This window comes from Cyanistes caeruleus, chromosome 2 (assembly GCF_971803275.1).
Source record: "Cyanistes caeruleus chromosome 2, bCyaCae1.hap1.1, whole genome shotgun sequence".
In the NCBI taxonomy this organism is placed as follows: domain Eukaryota; kingdom Metazoa; phylum Chordata; class Aves; order Passeriformes; family Paridae; genus Cyanistes; species Cyanistes caeruleus.
In genome coordinates, this window is record NC_141702.1 from 51087047 (window position 1) to 51110311 (window position 23265).

The 23265-nt window shown below is 36.3% G+C and overlaps 1 protein-coding gene across 32 annotated transcripts in view; it reads right to left on the reverse strand.

Annotated features, from left to right (window-relative positions):
• Window positions 1-5380: 5380 nt before the first annotated feature.
• TRDN (triadin) overlaps window positions 5381-23265 on the reverse strand; it is a 232834-nt gene continuing 214949 nt past the window's right edge. For 25 of the 32 annotated variants that reach the window (XM_086876943.1, XM_086876924.1, XM_086876942.1 and 22 more), the window contains one exon: window positions 5381-7811. In XM_086876943.1, coding sequence (XP_086733069.1) covers window positions 6322-7811 — 1490 coding nt within the window. In that variant the 3' untranslated portion in view covers window positions 5381-6321. Of the gene's footprint in view, window positions 7812-10842; window positions 13544-23265 lie in introns of those variants that run through there. The other 7 variants (XM_086876951.1, XM_086876952.1, XM_086876949.1 and 4 more) reach the window with 1 other exon arrangement.

Consider the following 23265-nt stretch of genomic DNA (forward strand, 5'->3'; position numbering starts at 1 on the left):
CAGCTACCAGTCTCTTTCATTGATTACAGACTTATCATTAAATGCCTTAGACTGGACACCTGACAAAACAGAGATAAAGTGAGACAAATCACATTCAGTGCTTTTTCACTGATACGGTTCCATATTCACTCTGAGCATTAGCTTTTTTTCTATATAGTCACGTCTTCACTGTGACCCATTGGGAAATCAGAAATACAGCCTCACAGCCTGCTCACTGTTTGTTTTATAGATTTATTCTCACAAAGACTAAAGTAACAGAAATATGTAATACAGATGGATTTTTTTTTCATTCCTCTACAAATTAAGGCAGCTCCAGATGCAGAGTTTAGTCCAGTTGCAGGAATCTTAAACAACAGGATTTAATTTCTTTATGTTGGTGTTACTTGACATTCCTGAAAGAGTAGTTGTGCCAGTGGGATTCACAAAGCTTTCACTACTGATGTGAGGTCTGATTTACCAGAAAGAAGATTGATGTAGCCAATATTGTCAAAAATATGTGAAGATATGCCATAGTGTTGACTTTCAGAACACAATATTTTCAATGAAACACCTCAAATGCTGTTTTAGGAACTGGTTAAAGATGGATATTATTTCTTGTCACTTCAGAATTCCTTGCTACAGCAAGGAAAAGAGTAAGGATAGGGCAAGAGTGGGGGCTGTGAGGTGATTATCCTTGCTCCAAGGCAGGATCAGCTATTACAGTGCCTCTCTTGGCACATGTTTATCAAACCATTCCTTTAAAAGTTATGAAAATTCTGTGGGGTTTAAAAATTTCCCACTTATTAAGTATTTCTACAGCTAGACAGTGGTATCTAACATTTAACCAAACCCCTGAAGTATTTATATTTTTTGCTTTGATAGTTGGAGCTAGGCAGAGAATCTAATCCCATTTTTATTTCTGCAGTGAGAGGAGTATACGCATTTTCTTCTTTTTTGTCCTCACACATCAGAATTTTAGTCAGCAACCAGAATCACATTCTGGAAGTAATACACCATGCAGATCAAAAGAGTTGGAGCCTACTCTGCAGGAAAAAATATTATTAGATATGAATATTTGTTGACATAGAGAATTCCTAGTATTGTTATATGGGGTTATACTTTTTTGCAACACAAAGGCAGAATTATTAAGCCCAGGGCTGCTGTTTGCAAAAACATGTAGTGGTTAAAAAGACTGAGTTGGTTTTTGTTGTGTCATGAGTGACTGGGAGATGCAGGCAATGGAAGAAATGTTTCATAGAATCTTGTGGAAGGCTGAGACAGGAGCTGTGGGAAGGGAAAAAGTTTTACTGGTGTAATATCAGGCAATGCACTTCTTTTCCTGAGCTTAGATAGAAGATACTCATCTCATGGGATAGTAGTGATTATTGTTTTTCTTTGACAAAGAGAGAACAGTTGCATTTTCTAATATTTGTTCCAATATAAAATAAATTAAACATATGAAGAAGCCTTTGAACACATTAAAAGACTAGAAAAGAACAAAATTAATTAATTTTGGTAAGGAGTTGGTTTTCTGTCAGACATGATGAGATCTGGGGCCTTCTGTTTTTGTTTCTTGTACCAGTGAGAGTATAATAGAAATTATTTGCCATTGAAATTGAGTTAGGGAATAGAATTCATTACATTTTTGTGTAATCCCACATATTTCTAAGTTTTTAAATTAGATAAGTTTAGCTGTTACTGTTTTATTTTTGTCAGTTTTGAGATTAAGACAAGTATTAACACAATATTATATATTGGACTCCAGATGGTTAAAGATAAGATGATTTTTTAGCTAAACTATCATTATTGTAGTATATAATTACTAATGTGTATCTAATTTTTTTTGTTATTGTATGTTATTGAGCTGTGTGCCAGACCCCATGGAAGTATGTTGCAAATGATGGTTATGGATAACAACAATTAACAGAGGAACCAGACTAGGAGTTCAGGAGCCCCTTGCTTGGGTTCCTCGTTTGGCATGAAGCAAATAATTCCCAGTCTTCACACACATGATGCAGCTCATCTCCATAAATATTTTTGAGACCATATCTGGTGGGTGAGCCAATTACTTTCCTGTGAGGTGACAGCAGTTCAGTCCCCAGGAAGAGCCAAACTTTCCAGCACATCACAGGTGGTCTAATATCCAGTGTGTGACCGTCAGTTTTCCAGAGAGCACTGGGATCACACTGCACAGAGGCATTTTTTTCCCCAGAGGAACTAGCAGTCAAAATTTAAGGTGATGTTTGCCCATCAGTACAGTAAAGTACAGACATCTTGGGATATTTGGGTGCTTGACAGAAAACAGAGAAGAAAGGAAGAGAATGGTAATTTTTTAGAGAGTCAGCAGATTGGGCTGCAGAGCTTGCAGATTTTTGCTGGCTAAGCCAGTTGATTTGATCAGGGATTGATATCCATCAAAGCTAGTACCAAAAATATAATTAAACAAAAGCAGGCAAAGCCTGCTTGTGGTTTGCAAGGGAAATGGCTTGAATTCCTGTTTTGAACATCAGCACTGTTCATCCAAAGATAGCCCCTCAGAAATACCTGCAAAATTGAATGCTACTGCCACAGAGAGGAACAGAAAATGCTTGAGAGCAGTAAAATCTAACTTTGTAGCAATGACCTCATGGTTTCTTGGTTTCCATTATGTCCAAATCACCCAGAGCCTCATGTCCCTTGTGCCTTGACCTTGCTCTCATCTGCTTTCACTGTTCTTATTCTCTTGCTTCTCATTTCTTCCTGGGGTGGACAGCTACTTGCAGATCTGATCTTTCCTTTCAGAGAGAGGGAGAGGGAAGGAGTGGAAGAAGGTCTTTCTCAGGAAGGAGAGATTCCACTTGCACAGTTGCACTCATATTTGTGTTCTTAATCTCTCACTATTATGTGTGTGATTTTCCACTCACTAGTTATTCTCTGGGCATTTTTTAAATAAGTTTAAAATTAGTTTCATAAACTAGTGCCTAGCTTGGCTATTTTTGAAGGCTTTCTATTAAGCCAGAGTGAGTTTCCCAACTTTTAAATAATTTAAGTCGGTTAATTTCAAAATACAAATCTTAATTTTTAATATACTAATATGTGCATGTTTAATATGATCTAAGTTGTTGTCCTAGCTAAACATCTCAGTATTCTGAAATTAAAAATATTTACAGCTTTCCCACTTTTTCATCTCCTGGAGAATAACAGTGATGGAGTTTATTTAAATCTGTGTCTCTTGAAGGTTTTCACAGCAGGAAAAATCTGATTTTCAAAATCAGATACAATAATGATTAGCCTAGATTCATCAGTGCACTACATTGAAGTTATTTATTCAGATCTCTGCCTTATGTGAGCCTTCACAGTTGGCAAAATGAAATTTCAAGAGTCACATATAACAGTAAATTGACATAGATTCATCAATATTAATGGGAGAACAGTAACATAAACCATTACTAAAGTGGCTGTAGTTGTGTTTGTGGAAAGAAGAGACAGGTCTCCATCACTGGAGACTGAAACCTCTTATAATTGCAGGCAGCATGGGAAAAAGAGAGTGCTTAATCTACAAAGCTTCTTTTATTTTGGCTGAAACAGATTTTAAAGAGTTGCACTATATTCCAGCTTGAGTTGTACTCCATATAAAAGGCCACAGGTTAAAATATAAAGGCCTATTTCAGCTTTAAAATCCAAGAATTTATAAATGTGTGCTGAGGGAGTGTGTTTAGGTCTCTGCAAGTGCACCCCCACAGGAATCCTTATTGCATCCACACACACAGACATTTCTTCTTATCAGTCTCTGTATGCTTTTTTTTGCAATCACTGTCGAAGTGCTGAAGCTAGCTAGGGTGTAGCCCCACTAAATGTATTTTTCAAGTGATACCTGTTTGAGCCATCAACAGGTAAGAAGTCAGACACAGCATGGAAAGCATTGATTGCTGGCATCTGGGAAGCTAGCGCCTCTGTTGTGTACTTCTGGATTTAATTATTTGCAATTTTTTAAAAACAACCTTTAAATTATGTGAAATTATTGGAAAAGGTCTTCCTCTGATCTTATTAAAACTATCAAACAACTTAATTTAAATAATTTTCTGTCACTTAAAAGTTTTGGTTAAGACATTTATATGACCAAACTAAAAGAAGGGTATGATCTAAAAATGGATATCGGTATTTTCTTATACTGGTAGTTCCATTACAAGCCTAAAGTCCTCAGCTCCATCCTACAACTGAGTTCTTTGTGTCTTAGCTGATGATATTATTTATACAGCATATCAGTATTAGAGAAAAAGTGTTAAGAGAATGGTTTTAACACTCTAACATATGCATTTATCTAAAAAAGGCAGAGAATTATATATTTTTGGAAGAAAAAGAATGACAATGATTGCATGTGATAAAAGACCCCTTCATAGCAGAGGTCTCAATATGAAGGGTGATAGCTGTCAAATGGGATCATACCCAAAATTGTTAACTGCTCCATTTCTGCAATTTTTTAAGGGAATTTGTCAACACAATTGCAGAAATCCTCTTCACTGTAGTATGCCAATCAGTCCCATCCATGACACAGCTGCCCACAAACAGATAAAGTGTAAAATATCCCCATGAATATGTGAATTGGTCTCCATATCTGGATTAATTCTGAAGTATTCTTGTTCTTGATTACATTGACTTGTCATTTTCACTAATTGTAATTCATTGAAACTGTAGGATATCAACAGCATTCCTATCAGCTAAAAATGCTAAAATATTTTTTCCTTTAAATCATTAACTTTCAGGCAAATTAGAGTAATGCTGCTGGCTTTATTTTCTGGAAGCTGAACCACACAGATGTTTAATTTTCATGACATTTAGCATTTAATAACCTCACTGTTACTGGTACTAATTTTCTAAATGCCTTTTCTGCTTTTGTTTTGAAAATAAATACATGACAAAATGCTTTGGTACTTCAATTTTCTCTTCTACTCTTTGGGGAAGATTCCAAAAGAATTAACTAAATGATCAATCAGTTAGGAAATAATGAATTCGGAGCTGGATCCAAATGTCCCTATAATCTATAGGATTTTATTAACTTCTATTACATCTGCCCAAAGATGACAAATCAGTTGGCAAGGCATAAATGGTAAAAAAAACTCTTGACAATAAACTAAAAAGGAGGATGATCTGTATGATTTAAAGAGTAAGGGTCTCAAAATCTTATAAAAATGGATATTTTAGTTTCTCTCTTTAACTTGTTTTTTTTACATTTTTTGTGAAATTAAAAGAACTTTTAATGTTGACTCACCACTCCAGCTCCTTTTCTAGTTTAGTAATTTGATTTATCAGAGAACATGTTGTCATTCCAGTTGAAATGTAAGTACGCTAGTATACCTATGTAATCACTTATATGTGTGAGACAGCAGAACACTGTATTGACTTTCACACTCAAAAAAAGCCATCAAGCAGCAGTGATTTATTCAGATTTTCTCAAGGCAGTCTTATACACACTCACAATAAAGCCAAGGAAACTCAGCTGTTTTGGGAAAGGCTGGATGTGTGACTTTGGCAGGAAGAATCACTTTAGAGAGGATCATGGAAGGTTCTCATCGAGTTGTCTTCATGTTGCCTTTTCTTCACTGAAACGCTACTTCTAAGCCCTAATTTAACAACGTGGTGCTCAAGACTTCTCCTTTGCATTGTTTCTTTTATGAAGGAAAAGAAACTCCACAGGAATTGGGTTGCATGATAAATATTCATTTATATCTTTGTCATTCAGCTGGAAAGTATGCCTGCAGTACTAATGTTAGCAGCTTTATTTTCCCATTTCTTTGACAGGTTCAAAACCAAGATGAACTCCATTTTGTAATACTCCTCTTTAGAATTAAAAAAGCAGGCAAATTAAATCTTTTCTGTTTCTCTTTACCATAATTAGAAATTTTCAGTTTGGTGATTCAGTTTCAAAAAAGATTGCTTTTTCTTCTGGCTTTACATGAGATTCATGGGAGAACAAATTATTTTCAGAGCAAGATTTAGCATAAGAAATAAAAAGCTTTAGAATTATGAAAGCAAATAGCACACAAAACAGGAAGAAACTTATTACCTCCGCTACTACCCAAATTCAGCGGCTTGCTGTTTCAGCCACCAGCCATACTAACTAATACAATTTTATTGGTGACTGAGACAAACCCCAAAGGCTTAAGACACGGGCATGCTTATTGCCTTTAGGTATTCTGAAAGAAAATTAATAGAACATTTCAGGTAAAATCAAATCTGGGAGTCAGTTTGTCTGTTGGCAAAGTATCCTTTAGAATTATAGAATGATAGAATAGTTTAAGGTTGGAGGGGACCTTAAAGATAATCTTGTTCTAACCCTCCTGCCATGGGTAGGGACACCTTCCACTAGAGCAAGTATCTCAAAGCCCTGTCCAACCTGGCCTTGAACACCTCCAGGGATGGAGAGTCCACAACCTCTCTGGGCAACCTGTTCCAGAGCCTCACCACCCTCACAGTAAAAATTTTCTCTCTAATATCTAAACTAAACCCAACCTCCTTCAGCTGAAAACCATTCTCTGTCCTGTCACTACATGCTGATGTGAAAAGTCCTTCTTTAGCTCTCTTGCAGGCCCCCTTTAGGTACTGGAAGACTGTTATTAAGTATCCTCGAAGCCTTCTCTTCTCCAGGCTGAACTGCCCCATCTCTCTCAACCTATCTTTATAGGAGATGTGCTCTAACCCTGTGGTCAGCTTAATGACTCCCTTCTGGACTTGCTCCAGCATGTCAACATCTTTCTTGTGCTGGGGTTCCCAGTCCTGAACACAGTAGTCCAGGTGGGGTCTCACCAGAGCAGAGTAGAGGGAGAGAATTACCTCCTTCGATGTGCTGGCCACACTGCTTTTGATGCAGCCCAGGATACAGATGTCTTTCTTCACTTCTAGCACACACTGCTGAGTCATGTCGAGTTTTTCATCCACCACCAGCCCTAAGTCCTTCTCCCCAGGGCTAGGCTCTTTCCATTCCCTGCCCAGCCTAAAATTGCTTTTGGGATTGCCCCAAACCAGGTGCAGGACCTCGCACTTGGCATTGCTGAACTTCATCAGGATGAGCTGGGCCCACCTCTCAAACCTGACAAGGTCCCTCTGGGTGTTGTTCCTTCCCTCCAGCGTGTTGACTGCATCACACACCTGGGTGTCATCAGTGAACTCACTGAGGGTGCACTGAAACCCACTGTCCATGTCACCAATAAGGATGTTAAAAAGCACCAGTCCCAGTACTGAGCCCTGGGGAACGCCACTTGGCACTGCTCTCCATTTGGACATTGCACCACTGACTTCAACACTTTGAGCATGATCATCCAGCCAATTCTTTATCCACCCAGTGGCCCACTCATCAGATCCACGTCTCTCCATTTTAGAGACATAGATATCATGTGGGACAGTGCCTTTGTTCAAGTCCAGGGAGATGATGCCTGTTGCCCTTCCCTCGTCTACCACTGCCGTAACTGTATGGTAGACGGCCAAGAAATTTGTCAGACACGATCTGACTTCAGTGATGCCATGTTGGCTGTTACCAATCATCTCATTATTTTCCACCTGCCTTAGCAGAGTTTCCAGGAGGAGCTGCTCTATGATCTTGCCAGATGCTGAGGTGAAACTGACTGACCTGTCATTCCCTGGTTCTTCCTTATCTCCCTTTTTAAAAATGGGTATTATGTTTCCCCTTTCCCAGTCAGTGGGAACTCCACCAGATTGCCATGACTTCTCAAATATGTTGGATAGTGGCATAGCCACTTCCTCAGACAGTTCTTTCAGTATCCATGGTTGTATCTTGGCAGGTCCCATGGACTTGTGCACTTTCAGGTTCCTTAAACGGTTTTGGGCTCGGTCTTTTCCTGCAATGGGTGAAGAAGAAAAATGGAACAGCTTAGGTTTTCCTTAATACAGAAAAATAATCAAGCCAAAGGGAACACAGGGGTCACTGTTGGAGCAAGAACATATTTTACCTTTTGAGAATAATCATCCAAAGAAAAAGGCTCAAAATTGTAGACAAATTTTATCTATTGAGTATTGGTAAAAGAGCTAAGTATTAAAAGTGGTATCTGGAAAGTGCAATTTCTAGAATACTTTTCCCAAAGGATGTATTACTGATTGAATTGCTAGACTTTTGGACCAAGCAAAAAAAAATGTATTCTAAAAGTTTTACTAATCTCTACCATAATAAAAGACAAAACTGAAAACGGAAGAAAACTCTTCCTCAGTATGAGAAGTATTTATTATATTGATAAACACCTAGTGCTTGAGATGTGAGGATGTCAGAACAAATGATTGTGTGGAGTATGTGTCACAAAAAACATGCATACACAGAAATCCATTAACCAAGAGAAAACCCAAAAAATGTTACGTTATTTCATTTTTTAATCAAATTGACTAGGAATTCAACATTGGGAGGTATACTCTGTTTTCCCACGGGTGAATAATATGACTCCTCAAGTATTTGGCCAATTGGGAATTTCTTGAGAACTTTGTTCAGGATAAATGGATGGTATGCAAGCTAGAGATCTAGTGACCTTTTTATGTGTATAAATAATACATGTTTCATATTTTCAATTGCTTTTGTATTTCTTCCTTCTGGAAAATTAAAAGGAGGCAGAAATATCACCTCCTTTAAGATGAATCTTTAGGAAATACTACGTTTATGTACAGATCCTGCCCAAGAATTCTTTTAAAGCATTTCATATTTCCTTTTGTTTTGTCAATTACCTGCCCCTCACCTCTTCATTTTCATCACTACTACTCACTCATGTAATACTTTTAATTTTTAATTGGTTTCCAAAATCTTCAATCCCTGGAAAGGAGTGCTGCCAATGGTACATAACTGAGGACAGTCAGACGCTGACTGTCTTAAATTCAAAGCAGCTTAAGTGGCCAGTGTTCTCCCTAAGGGGTTAAGTCTCTCATTTCTTACTCTACTAAGTGGTGAAAGAAAAGTTGTAGGATAGGAAAGGGAAAAGGGTTTCAGCTGTTCTCCTCAGTGCCTGTGTCCTAGCAGATAAAGACATCTCTCTAAAACTGTGCTTACTGCACTTCTATTATGTTGTCTTAGAGTTTTTATCATGGAGAATTTGGCATCTAAACAAGACTATACTAAGTAGTTAATGTCTGTGTATAAAAATAAAATAGCTGAGTGTTTCCAGAGTTGGGAATTGGTGGGATAATTTTTTGTGGCAATGTACAATTTATGTATATTGTGTCTTGTGTTCTAAGTGGTGACTCCAAGTGTGGGACAAGTAGCATTTTGCTGATTTTTTAGTAGGACATACAGGATCTGTGTAAAAACCAGCTGTGGTGGGACAGCCTCGGTTAACAACCGAACCTCCACCCAGCTGCTCACTCCTGCCCTCAGGGAGAGAAAATAGGAAGAACAAGAATGAGAAAGCTCATGGGTCAAGCTAAAGACTGTCAGATTGTTTACTAATTACTGTTGAGAACAAAGAAGAATTGATGAAAATAAGCTCACAAAAATGTGTGATTTCATGATTTGCATAGTGGGAAACAGAGAAAGGCAAACATTAAATTAGCATCTTTCCTCCCTTTTCTCAAGCTTAGAGTCACTCTTCACACCAGTCCCTGTCAGTAATGGTTGGCCTACGGTGGTTCCTCTTCACTGCTTTGTCCTTCTCAGACTTTTAGCTTGCTCTGGCATGGGTGTTTCTCAGGTTGCAGGGAAATCTCTGCCCTGGTGCTGAGCAGCTCATCTTCTGACCTTGGTGTTCCATCTTCTGCTTCTCACTCTTTGTGTTCCTCCTCTCTATGTTTGTGGCATTTTCAAACCTTCCTTACAGTTGCTTTCCCCAGAGCACCGCGGCCATGGCAGCAGGGCTCAGCTGTGCCCTGAGGTGGGCGCCTTGGAGCCGTCTGGAACCAGCCATGTCCAGGCCAGGACTGATCCTCACAGTGGCCACCCAGCACCTGGGCACCTGCAATGCTGTGCACCAGCACAGTTAATCACTGAAGAAGGCTAAGTCTTCTTACCCAGAGTTTCTGAGCACCCCCTCACTCACTGGTGCAATAGAAATGAGCCATTAAGAAAAGCTCTGTTTTACTGGAAGGTTTTAAAATGGATGAAATTGGACTCCAGCTGTGGCATGGGTAAGAGTGTGAAACTGAATAGGGCTGAGGACGAGGTCTGAGGACCGCACCAGCAAGAGTAAACAGCTCTGGGTCAGGCAGCAGTGTAAAACTTATCTTACTGGTCTTGCTGGAAACTGGCTGCTCCTGTTGGCCTCATCAGGATCTTAGCACCTCAAAGAAAACCGCGCAGGGAAACTGCTGAGTGACACACCTCATGTGTGGGATGACTCATCAAACTCTGCAGGGCAAAGGAGTCTTGAACCCCAGTGCAGAGCTGAGCAATTGCAGTTGTATCACCTCCAGGGTGTAGTCTTTTTCCCACACCAGCCCATCTGCCTTATCCATTGCTGGTACAGGAAAGCCATAGGTCCTGGGGGGTGTGGGTTTCAGGAATCCCACCAATTTTTGCACTTCAGTTTCTTGGTGGCCATTTTCCTAATTGACTGAACTATAAACTTGTCATTGGAGATCACAGCTTTGTCTGTACTGGTTGTGCAGTTGTATTATAAATAAGCAGTTTGGTGAACATAAATGGTTTGGTGTAGATGAAGTCCTACCTTGAATGACTGCAGCAACCATTTAGCTTTCCATATGTCAGAGTGTAATCAATAAAGAGTGTAAAAAAGCTGGCTAAGTATTGCTAAAAGCCCATTAGGAGTAAATACAGTGCTGGATGGGTAATTTTTCCAGCCTAATTGCTTCTTTATAATCAGAAGATTTCTAAGGCTTGCATATGTAAACCCTTGTCCTGCACTTTTGAATTCACAGAACAACATATCACAGTCACTGAAACAGGGTTTATATTTTTTATTTTCCAAAATGTATAACAATCAGCATAAGATTTTGCAATATTTAAGGCTAATTTGAGTAAAACCATGCACACCAGGAAATTTTTTAGTTTTCAGGTGAATCTAAAGAGAAAACCCCTTGCCTCTCTGAGAGTGGACCTGTTTTTTCTGCTTTTCCAGGCAGTAACTAAGATTAGGAAACAAAATTAAATGATTGATTTTACATCACTTATGCAATTATATAAATTGTTCATATTTCCAAAGCTTTCAGATATCCAACATTGAAACATATCTAACATTGAAACATATCTAATTGAAACATTATGGAAATGAGATCTAGAACAAATTCTTGTCATTTCCCATCTCAGACAGGAAGGAAGGATTAAGGCCTAACTATTATGAAAAAATTATGTTTTCGAAAGAAGATGAAAAAATATAAAGGTTGATAGTATATAATTTTTTTGTCCTGATTATTTGTGTTAGATAAAATCTTGAAGTAACTGATTTTTCAGAAAGTTAAAATCTCATTTTTAAGATAGCTTTCACAGTAAAAACCTAGGGCAATAACATCCATCATAATATATACAAAATCATAAATTTGAAAGGGAAAAGTTGCTGAAAATACAAAAAGAGACACCAAAAGAAAGCTGAAGATCATCATTCTACCATTAAAAATTCTCTGCTGGCAGTGCTATCTCCAGAGCAGATTTGACAGGAGTCTGTGGGGACATTCACCTCGAACACTCGTATCTATTGTGTGATTCTACATGGGAAGAGCTACTTCTTGAGCAGGACCTGTTCCTGCCTCTTTCTGGTCACCACTACTGAAATTTCTTGTTGCAATGACACCTTTTTCAGCACATGACCTGTGCAATATCAGAGCACATTAAGACCAAGGACCCAATTCACATAAGGCCATGACCAGTAATCAGAGAATACCAACAGGACCCAGCAGTGTAACAGCAAAGCTTTCTGAATTACACTAATCTGTCAAAGAATCAGCTGTCCAAAACTCACATGAGTCAATTATTTGATTAAAGTAAGATGGATGGGCAGAGAGAGTGTAAGAGAGAGGAGGCAAATGCTGTCTTGGTCTATAGTAAAAATAAAAAAGTGATAAAGAATTTTTAGCATGTTCAGACTCTACAAGTAGTGGGTTTTCACAAAGAGGATCATATTGCTTCAGCAGGTAACTACATAACTAAGGTCACTGCTGAATATTTCCCAGATTAAATGCAAAAATATAGTAAGGAAATGCAAACAAATAGCAGCTTGTACAAATGCATTATTTACATACCAGGCATAGACCAGTGAGATGCCAATTTTCATTCATGTGCCTTTAAATGGATCAAATGCCATCTTGTCTATTTTTTAGGGCAACAAATCCTTTATTTCTACATAAATGCACAAAAGAAGGTTGAGGACAAGCACATCTACTTTCAGTTCTACTGTAAGCCATTTACAGTAGTGTGCTGTGAGGAAGTCCATTAATTTCATTTAGTAAAATGAGATACCTGGGTTATTTAATGTGTTTATGTTTAATTTTCTTCTGATTCTTTCTTTGTTGGGATTTTGGTTTTTGCTGTTGTTCACTGATCTGAGATAGCATTAAATTCACATAATTACTGGAAATTTGGGTTGCTTTAGTTTTGTGAATGGCATCTCACATCCTAGCTTTTCATCTGGCTTAAGCTAATGGCAAATTGTTGGGTGGTATATTGTCCATTTACATGGTTTTTGCTGAAAAACAATCAGATTTAGCTGCAGAAGAAAAGTGGAAGCACTATAATTATTTCATTTGTTTCTTCAGACCTTCATGTTGGTAAAACAGTGATTTTCCTAACCTTTGACATGTGGTTTCACTTTCTCTTCTCACTTTGGGCCTTAGGAAGAGAAGAGCTTGTATTTTACCAACAGGCAGGGCAAACAGTCCATGCTTTTACAGTTTCAGACTAAATAGAAAATTCATCATTAGCATGACTTGTGGAGTCAACTTACTGATAGTGTATTGAGCTGCTCCAAGTAAGTGTGAGCTTCGGGCTACACTGGTCAATGAGACATAAAAATAGCACCAGTCACAAAGCACATTTTCATGACTTAGTGAGGCATTTTCCTGTCAGAAATTTGATTGAACGTTAAGAAGAAATGGTTTAGGATTGCAGCTAGTCTTGCAATCTTGCTGATATAAGAGCTACATTCAACCTTTCACTCCTTAGATAAGATTAAATGGAAAACAGACTCACTTCAATGCTGAGCATGTAGGTAAAGTAAAACAAGAGCAAAAGAGGCATGGAAACACACGCACATGCTCACACACACAGTCACATCAATGCTTTGTTAGCATTGCAGCCTTTCCATGAGAAACTGGGCACTGTTACATTTCTACCTTTGTTAAACACAGTTCATTACTGCTTGTTCTGCCATTGCCCCATGGAAACCTTTTCCAGGTACATGTGTGCAAGCGGATCACATTCTTGCAATGACAAGTACCACTGTAGCTACTGTGGACCTCAGCAGAAAAGATAAAGTGCAAAATGTCAGTGATCATTGGACTCAGTCTCTCTACTGCCCCGGTTTCCTTGTCTTTCTCTTGGAAGTCTTTGAGTGAGTCTTTTCTTCCTTGTTTGAAGGGGGATTAATAGGAAATTGCAGGCCAAATCCATTAGGTCCATTTAGGAAGACACATTGAAAGTAGCGGACAGGAGCTAGGAAAACAAGGAAGAGATGATTAATGTTTATGGTTTCCAAACTGGGGCCATGAGTCTATTCCATGTTCTTTCAGAAAACATCTGTATGATTTCACTCCCATTAAGTCACAAATCTCTACTGTGATCACAAGCCAGGTTTCACATATCAACAAAAGCTCAATGAGAGATTTTGTAGCACAAGATGAGAAATCATTGTCAATTTCACATTTAAATACATCATTTCTCTCAGTGTTACAATCCTTCTCCCAGAGTACTTGCATTTTGGGATATCTGAATGTAAGCCCCAAAAACTCACACATATAATTGCTGGTTTATATTTCACAGTGACTTTCAGAAATATTGAAGAGTTCCAGAAAGACTCATATTGAATTCATATCTAACTCATATCTATTTTATTAGACTTCAGGTGAGTTATCATTTATGGTGAATAAAGGGATCATAAATGTCTGTACCTATTTTCTGACTTTTCAAAGCCATGGATGTTTTCCCCCTTTTAATTTTTGTGTGTTATGTATGTAGTCGTACTTTCCATCACATTTTAGAAACTTTCAAGAGCACATACTTCAGCACAGACAAAATTGATCTAATTAGCTTCAAAAGCTGAGTTTTGCACTGTAAGACTAACATTGACAAGATTTTAAAAGACAACTATTAGTCAGTTGTGTGTTTGGGAAAATGACTGGAGGAATGTTGGCATCTGAAACAAGTTAGTTTTCATGCAATTTTCTGATGATGTTTTCTTTCCCCTGCTGTTCATCCCATATTAAAAAAAAAAAAATAAAAAAATAAAAAATAATTAGCTGTTCCCTATGACAATTCTAAACTGAGATGGACTCCAGGGCTCCCTGCATTATAAACTGGTTCAGGCTTTGTTTACTGACTTCCAGGTCCCATTAAAAGGTGAGTAGTGTGTCAGAAATGTTGGTATATTCAATGTAGTTGTATTATCCTCTGGTTTTCTTGACTGACTCATGGAAAAGTTATGTCTTTTTTTGTCTAAAAGCACACTTTAATATAAAATTGGAAATTAGATTCTTCTGGATCTAATGACTTACTCCTTTTTCAGTAAGTCTAAGAATGGAAATTATTTTTTCCCCAAATTCTCAGTGTTTCTGTTTCTCTGTGAGATGGATCTCAGATTTTTTTAGGAAACAGAAATAAAGCAAATCCCCTGATTAAAGTTCACAGCCTAAATGTGTCAGGCCAAGGTTCTCCTGTGAGGCTTGACAAGCCATAGATTGAGTGATTATGTTAAGTCCTCCACTACTGACCTTTCTATGTACACACTTGGGCAGAACCAGGACATTTCTGAGATATAATTTCAACAAATAGTCTTATTCCATTATTGAACTAAGGTAATCTTTATGAGTAAAATTAACTAAAAACAATATATTGCCACAAGAACTGCTGTGACTAAAACCGGTATTGTCCTACCAAAATACTTAGTCAGAGATTTTTCAATCAGATCTTTTAAATACCACAAACACTAAACCTCCTAAAATTTAATCACAGTGGATGCGAGACTGACAAAGAGAAATTCCTTAAAGGAAGAAAAATGCCAATTAGAAGTTCACTTTTTACTGTCAAAAAGAAACTATTTCTGTGTATTTCTTTTATGGATACAAAAATGAAAATAAAAAAAGTCAATTACACTCTTCTTCATGAAGAAGGCAAGTGGGGCACCATGCACTTTCTAGCCACAATAAATACATATAAATATTTTATTTATGGGTAAAAAGTTATTACCCCCCTGTGTTTCACATGCTATCAGAATGCCATAATTCACATCTCTTTTCTTCACATGCATTTGCAAAATTCTGTAAAAGATTAACTTACACAGATACATACTTTCAAGTATTTAAACATGGTTATGTTATGTACTGCAATTATAGCATGCCTGACACCACAGTGTTTTCCAGAGGTGTTACCTGATCATTATTCTTAAACCACTAGTAGAACTAGCTGCTGCAATCATTTAATTTGAAAACCTCATGTGTAATCTATTGTTAAAAGCCACTAAATTCATGAAAGGGAAAGGAAAGGGCAAACTTGAAGATTTTTCAACTCAGCCAGCAGCTACAAAATAATTATGTGGCACATAATTCTAAATTGGAAAACAGGAGATAGAAATTAATTATTTTGAAAAGTATTATCTAGGAATTATGTTTATTTGAAATGTGTAATGCTAAATATCACTTTATAATTGTTTATTTGGAATGTTAATGCTTTGTTGTGTTATTTCTATCTGCAGTGTTTGTGAAGTAAGCCCTGTTTTTTGGCTGGTATGTACTCATGTTGATTGCAATATGTTGAAGTGATAGTCAAATGTTTATATAGCCTATTACTTATCATCTATCTTTAGAAAACATCAGAAAAATGCTGCTTAAAGAGGAACCTCAGGAAAAATAGGGGTAGTAGTAATGACTTTTGTTAAACTTTCTTGCTAATTATTTCCATAAGGCTAACACAATTTATTTCCAATTTGTGAAAATTTGAGTGCTGAAATCAGCTGCAGGATTTTTTTTTTTTTTTATTTTTTGGCATAGATCACCAAATATCCCCAAAAGGTATATATATAAAAGAAAAAACCAAAAACAAAAACTCCCCAAAACCCTCACCCAACAAGGTGTTTTGTTTATTTCTCTGTATGGAGAGTAGAAGCAAGATAGGATAAACACTGCAAATGGGAGAGGAATAAGAGCAAGGAACTAGAAAAGGCAGGATATGTAAAACTGGCTTTAAGGTAAGGAGGAAAAAACAATCATGCTTCTTCCAGGATGTGCTGGTTTTGGCTGGGGTAGGTTTGTTTTCTTTATAGTAGGTAATATGCGGCATTATTTTGGATTTCTTCTGGAAAGAGTGCTGATAATTCAGGAATGGTTTAGCTCCTGCTGAGCAGGATTGACACAATCAAGGCCTTTCTGCCTTTCACTCCACTGCACCAGTGAGGGGCTGGTGTGTACACAAGGAGCAATGGGGGACACAGCCAGGATAGCTGACCCCAACTGACCACAGGGGTATTCCTTATCATGTGGCATTGTGCTCAGCAGATACAGCTGGAGGAAGAGAGAAGAAGAGGGCATTAGGACTAATGACATTTGTTTTCCCAAGAAATGGTTATGCATGCTGGAGCCCTGTTTTCTTGCAGGTGGTTGAATGCCTGCCCATCCATGGAAAGGAGTGAAAGAATTCCTTGCTTTGCTTTGCTTGAGCATGTGGCTTTTTGTTTTATCTATTAAACTATCTTTATCTCAACACACAAGCTTTGAAAGAACATTTGTGATTTTTTTTCAATATCCTACAAATACGAAAAAAAAAATTATTAATAATTTTAAATTGGCTTTTCCTTGGAATTCATCTGAAATATTTTGTTCTGAAAAGTCCCCATTTTCTTCAAATGTTCTTTTGAGGATTAGACAAACTAAGGCAGAATGATTAATGAATTTGTCCTAATACAAAGGCAATGTTTACACCTGATTTAAAACTTAAGTAGATTCACTTGGTAAAAGACTAAACTATTTTGATATGTTGTAGTGTATATGTGATCTAGTGGCTACAGTTATAAGAGTACAAGATTTGATAAGCAAGGTGTTATGTTTCCAAATGTACATAGAAAAAGATGTAATTTTCAGGTTTTGGAAATAGTCAAACTATTAAAAAAGTCTTTTTCCCATACTACCTTTGTAGACTGTGTCCTATTAATTCTCCCAGTGCAAAACTACTCACTTATAAAAGCAAATTTCATCATCATTCCACAATTGAATGTATCATTTATATTTTGGCTAATTAAACAATCAGACTTTGAAATAGACATACTGCAAATTTCCATATTTTCTGGTAATTATCTCATATTTCTTTTTTTTTTTTTTTTTGGCTGATGAATTTCACACTTTTTGTAAACTGAATTGTCTGTCTCTAGTATATTGTAACTTGTTAGGTAAAACAAAGTCAGCTGCCCATATAGTAAGGATGAAATTTGCAGGATGAAATTGTTTCTGTCTTACAATTTTTATTATCGCTTTATAATTTCTGTTTCATGTTACCCTACTTAGGCTGCTTTATCTAGCAAACCTCAGCTGCAAAACATGCAGATAAGAAGTTCATTCAGAAAATACTGACATCTTTGCAACTGTGTCCACAACAGTGTTATGATACAAACCATAGTCAAGTGAACAATTTGAATTTTGGCATGCAAATAGGAATACAAATACATCCCACACTGCCTTTGTAATTCCCACGTTCAATATGAATGCAGAATGTGTCTTTTAAACTGGAGAGGGTTCTGACTTTGACTGTATTGCCTCATATCTTCAGAGCAAATATTATCAAAAAGAAACAAGGAGGAACAGTAGGAGAAAAATGTGGTTTAACAGTAGATGTATGAAATAGACAGTTATCAGCTTAAGCAGGAAAAAAAAAGCATTATATCTGGGATATACTTTTGTTTAGGATGTATTTTATGAGAATTTATATAATTACTTAATTTCCCCTTATCAGTGCTACTGAGGAAACAAAAAAGTTAATGGTGGAAAAGTGTCATAGCGGTGTTTTTAATGCATTAGAACTGATGCTCTTATATGAGGACATGGGATACCTAAGACAAATTAATTTCTAAAAGGCTGGAGGAAGGGATATTTGTTTCTTTTTCACTTTGTGAAAGGAACAAGAACTTTTACTCCTCTTCCTCCTCCAAAAAAAAAAAAAAAAAGAAAAAGAAAGAGAAAGAAAAACAGAAAGAAAAAGAGAAAGTGTAAGAAAAAGAAAAAAAGAAAAAGAAAAAGAAAAAGAAAAAGAAAAAGAAAAAGAAAAAGAAAAAGAAAAAGAAAAAGAAAAAGAAAAAGAAAAAGAAAAAGAAAAAGAAAAAGAAAAAGAAAAAGAAAAAGAAAAAGAAAAAGAAAAATGTATTCCTTAAAGTAATTTTTGCCAGGCTGGTTTCAAGAAACGTGAGGAATAACCATCCTGGTGGATTTTACATGTTTCTTTAGCAGAAAGGAAGAAAGCATCCTATAATAAAATTTAATAATCCTAAAGAATATCAAGGTGTTCCCATTTATGTATTACAATGACTAAGTCTTCTTTTTATAAGCCTCAAATAGCTTATATGTTTTATATGTTATGTTTTTAATACAAGTCACCAAACTGAATATTTGTTAAAAAGAAAACTCTTAGCAATAACAGTTTGGTTATTAAAGGAAAATTACAAGGAATGTGTGACAAATGTTTTCCAGTTTGAATCCAATTTCTTCACTTAGAGGCTGTCTTAGTAGAAACAGCAATTCAAAAACCACAAAAATTCAGACAATCATAGCATAAGAAACTACTATTTGGTAAGCAATTACAAATAAAAGAAAATTTTAACAACTACACTCATTTACTTGTGACTGCTGCTCAGGAATGCACATGAAGTGCAAACAAATTTCAGCAATTAAAACAACCACACAACAGCAAAAAAATTCTGTCCGACAATTTGGTAGCCAAAGATCTTTTCACTTGCTAAAGCATCAGGAATCGAAGCAAGTACTTCCTCCCTTGCTCCTCTCTTCCTGTCAATTTCTGCCCTGTCATGTAATGTTTCAGTGACATTACATTATGACAAAGTGACCAGACAAAGCACGGGGCAGATGGGGAAGGGAAATCATGTGGAATCTTTCATAAATATCACAAATTTTTGCCTTCACACTTGCTAAAAAGAAGAATGTAAGTCCTTGTGCTTAGTGGCCCTGCGCAACTGTCATTTAATTACATCTTATTTCTTCAATAGAAAAGTTGAAGGCTGAGGGTCTCTGCATGAGACCACATACTGTTTTTTTTAAGTTCACAACATGGCCCATAGATACTTGCTATTCAAAACAACATGCTTGGGTCAAAAATTAAATTATTTCTTTTTCAGTAAATTATTTTCAATTCCTTTCTTACACTGTACAGTCTCTTCATGTTTCTTTATGTACTCTTTATGCAGTACAGTCATACTACTCTCATTCTCAGAAATCACAATTCTTAGTGGGAAGGATGGGAAAAAGGACAAAAGATTTATATGTCCATTACAAATAAACAACAAATACCACCACCACTTTAAGTCAATTCCATATATCTAAAAACATCCTCTTCAAATGACATTTTTCTAGCATTGTATAGACAATGCATAGACAGGGAAAATAGAGCAATTATGCCATGAAGACACTTCCTTTGTGTCTTATTTTGTGTCTTGAGTAACAAAAGAAGATGAAGAATGTTTGGAAAGTAACTCTCAAAGCTACTTTCAAAGTGTCTGTGTTGCAATGCAATTAATTGCATGTCTTTGCAAAGACCATCCAAGTTCTCATATCTTGTTTTATCAAGGGGTCTGTCAGATAATAAGTTATTAAAAGAAAAAGGGCTAAAGATGTTTGAGTAGCAGAATTAAACACTAGCAATAACATTGTTATTACAGCCATGAGAATTCGGATTCACCTTAACAGTTCTTTTTCAGGCATTGGGGGACTTCACCAGCAAGGTCTGGAGAAGGTAAAATACATATATTTTGCAAGAATTAATAGGCCTTTTCTCACAAATAATTCTCAACAGTGAGAAAAAGACCACCCAGAAGATTGCTCCATGTGAGTGTCTGCAGTCCCAATTTGCCCCCAGATTTTGCTGAATACACAAAAGAAATCAGCCTTTATCAGTGTTTTAACGTAGAAAAAAAATAATATCAGTACAAAGTCAGTAGTACGTGTCCCTAATAACACTTTCTTAGTATAAAATATGATGGAAATGTGTCAAATCAATAGCACTAAGAGGGCACGCTCATTATAGTTAATATCATTAGATGTGAAAATATCACCACAGTAAAAATATATGTAAGATTAAAGGACTAGAACTGGTTAAGAACAGTTATATCTGTCACTTGTCAAAGTCAGTGCTCTTTTTGAAACAAAGCAACCAAGCCCAATGAATGTGATCTTTATTCTGAGAAAATCAGTTCTGCAACAGAAGGTGAAACTTATTATTTCTGTCTTTTAGCTTGTGTGTGGTAGATTACATCTAACAACCATTTAAGGAAAAGATTATGTATTTTGTTAACTGGCTCTTGCATTGTCTAGTAAGAAGGCTAAATGGATAAATAAGCATTATTCCATAAATGTATATTTATGGAATATTGTTACGTTCCATGTTATGGTCACTGCATACAAACCACGAAATTCATGGATAAATGTGTGAACATCCTCGATGTGACATTCCCCCAGAAGTCATTAAAAAAATTCTATTTGTTAGACAGTAAAATCATGCAAGATGTAACAGTGCAACACATATGTGGCAATGCAGACACTTCCAACAAAGCATAGCAATAATCAGAGCACACAGGCTTTACAATTTTGCTAGCATTGAGTTTTCAAAGGAGTCCAGTACTGGCATGATTTGTTTTATTACTGAAACATAGGAGCAAATGGATGAATCATTCAAAAAAATTATATATAAGAGAGACCAGAAGTTATTGATTTTTTTTTTCTCAGTGCAATAGTAATTACAGGAGACCACAATGGTTTTGGTAGGCAGCAAAATTAAATTGGATTCTCTTGCAATAGCAATTCAATTCTGACAGTGTCATGGTAGGACACACTGTGTGCTGGTCATGAAATTTAGGCACGTTGACATGACATTGTCAACTTATTCCTATGTCCAGTACATTCAACCACTGTAATTTCAGTGTATCACAAGAAAATCATTGCTTCTAAATAACTGTCATTCACCTGGTTTAAATTTTACATACAAACACATTTGTATACACAAAAAAGGATAAAACCAAAGAAGGAGGAATAAATAATCAGGAATCCTTTTATGTTAGTAAGAATGGATACAAAGTAACAGGAAGTTAATACCATATATTTATTTTGCTGTAAAGGCATGGGATAGAGAAAGAACGGGAGGAGAGGAGAAGGGAGAGAAGGGAAACAGTACATGATAAGGTGGATAAGCAGCTAAGGAAAGGGATGCTAGTGCTTGAATGATGCAAGTGATTTCTTCATTTCAGTTATCATTCTAACTGAAATCCTTATTAAATAAAGGTTTGGGGATTTTTGGATTTTGTCTAGCATTATGTTCACACACTTGTCTTCCTCAATGAGACGTCCTCTGCTGGGAACAGCAAGACTTCTTTTATGACAATAAACACCAGTAAAGAGTTTTTGAAATGTCAGTGTTGAACTCTCTGATAAACTTGAGCTGCTGGCAAACCCTGGTAGAACCAAATTCACCCTGCTTAAAAACAGGCACTTGAGGCTCTACCTTCTGGATTTAGCTCTAGCAATGTGACATAAAGCATAAAAGGGAGGCAATTCAGATTCTGAAGGGATGAGTAACCCATTGGAGAAGTTCCTTTCCGATTTACCATGGAGCAAATCTGCTCTTTTCTAAGTGCTTAAGATTAGAAAATATCAGATGTGTGCCTGTGTGCTACTTACAATGAAAAATCGAGCTAAATTAGAATGTCTTCTTCACCCTGAATTTGCACAATTCTGGGAATAAGGAAAGACAGGAAGAAGCTGTAGGAACTCAATAGCCTGCTTTCTTAAAATATTTCACAACATCTGCTGCCACTGATTAAAAAAATTGTATAACACAATGTAAAAAAATTGTATCACATAATTAGGATTTTTCCACTGGATTTCACTATACTGATGATAGTCTGGAAACATGAACTCACTCCATTATCAGGATGTCTGCTTTCAGCTGATAATTTTTTAAAAACAAAACCTATGCTGATGAAAAAAATATGACAGCAATTACTTTCCTAAAGCTGAAGAAGGATTTGAAGAAATGGCCATTTATCTGAAACAAAGATAAATAATCTCTGACTCAGAAAGCTGCTGAAGAATTACATTTTGTATATAACTTTACTTCCACAAAGCATGTCATGGGAATACATAATATGTACTTTTTTCCTCTTCATTGCAATGTGATTTAAGAAGAAATGCCAGTCAAACTAAAGGGCAAAATGAACATAACAATGTTCACTAAGATACTAGACATTTGTATTTTGTTTGTGGTAAAATCATTCAGAGCCTGATACAGATATATTATTTCTTCATTTATCTTGGAATAAATTTCATATATATTTACAAGTGTTTGCAGCCATTTAGTTTAGTTTTAGAAAAATGTTTTGACCCAGTTAAGGGGAAAAAAATGAATTCATTGTTCAACAGACATAAATAACATTACTAATTGAATTCATTTTTCAAATTTAGGCAAAACAGGCTCTCTCTACTAGGCCTAAACCAGTGTGCTAAATAATACATTTTTCATAGGTTTTTTTTTTTTTTCCCATAGGCTGTAACCCTTGTATATTTAGTTACAGCAATCTCTCCTGCATTTATAGAAAACATAAGTGTTTCTTTAATAATTTAGTAGACAAATAAATTTTGGGATTAACATAAAAAGGAATAAATTAATGAGTTAATTGTAAAAAAACACAGCTTTTGACTACCTTTTAGCATTTTTAACTTTTTCTTATCCTCCAATTAAATTTTTTTTTGAAATATCCTTTATTTCTGGGATTTCTCTCTATGAGTTTTCCCTTATTCTCTGGTATAACTTTTTCCATCCTCTTTTGACATAGAAAACCACTCCAAAGTCCTGGGGCACATTGTCAATTGTAGTCAGAGGGGTCTAATAATGTTTGTAGACCAAGACTTAGGGTGGACTTCAGGCACTTTGAGCAAGGTTTAGGTTGAGTACCAGCA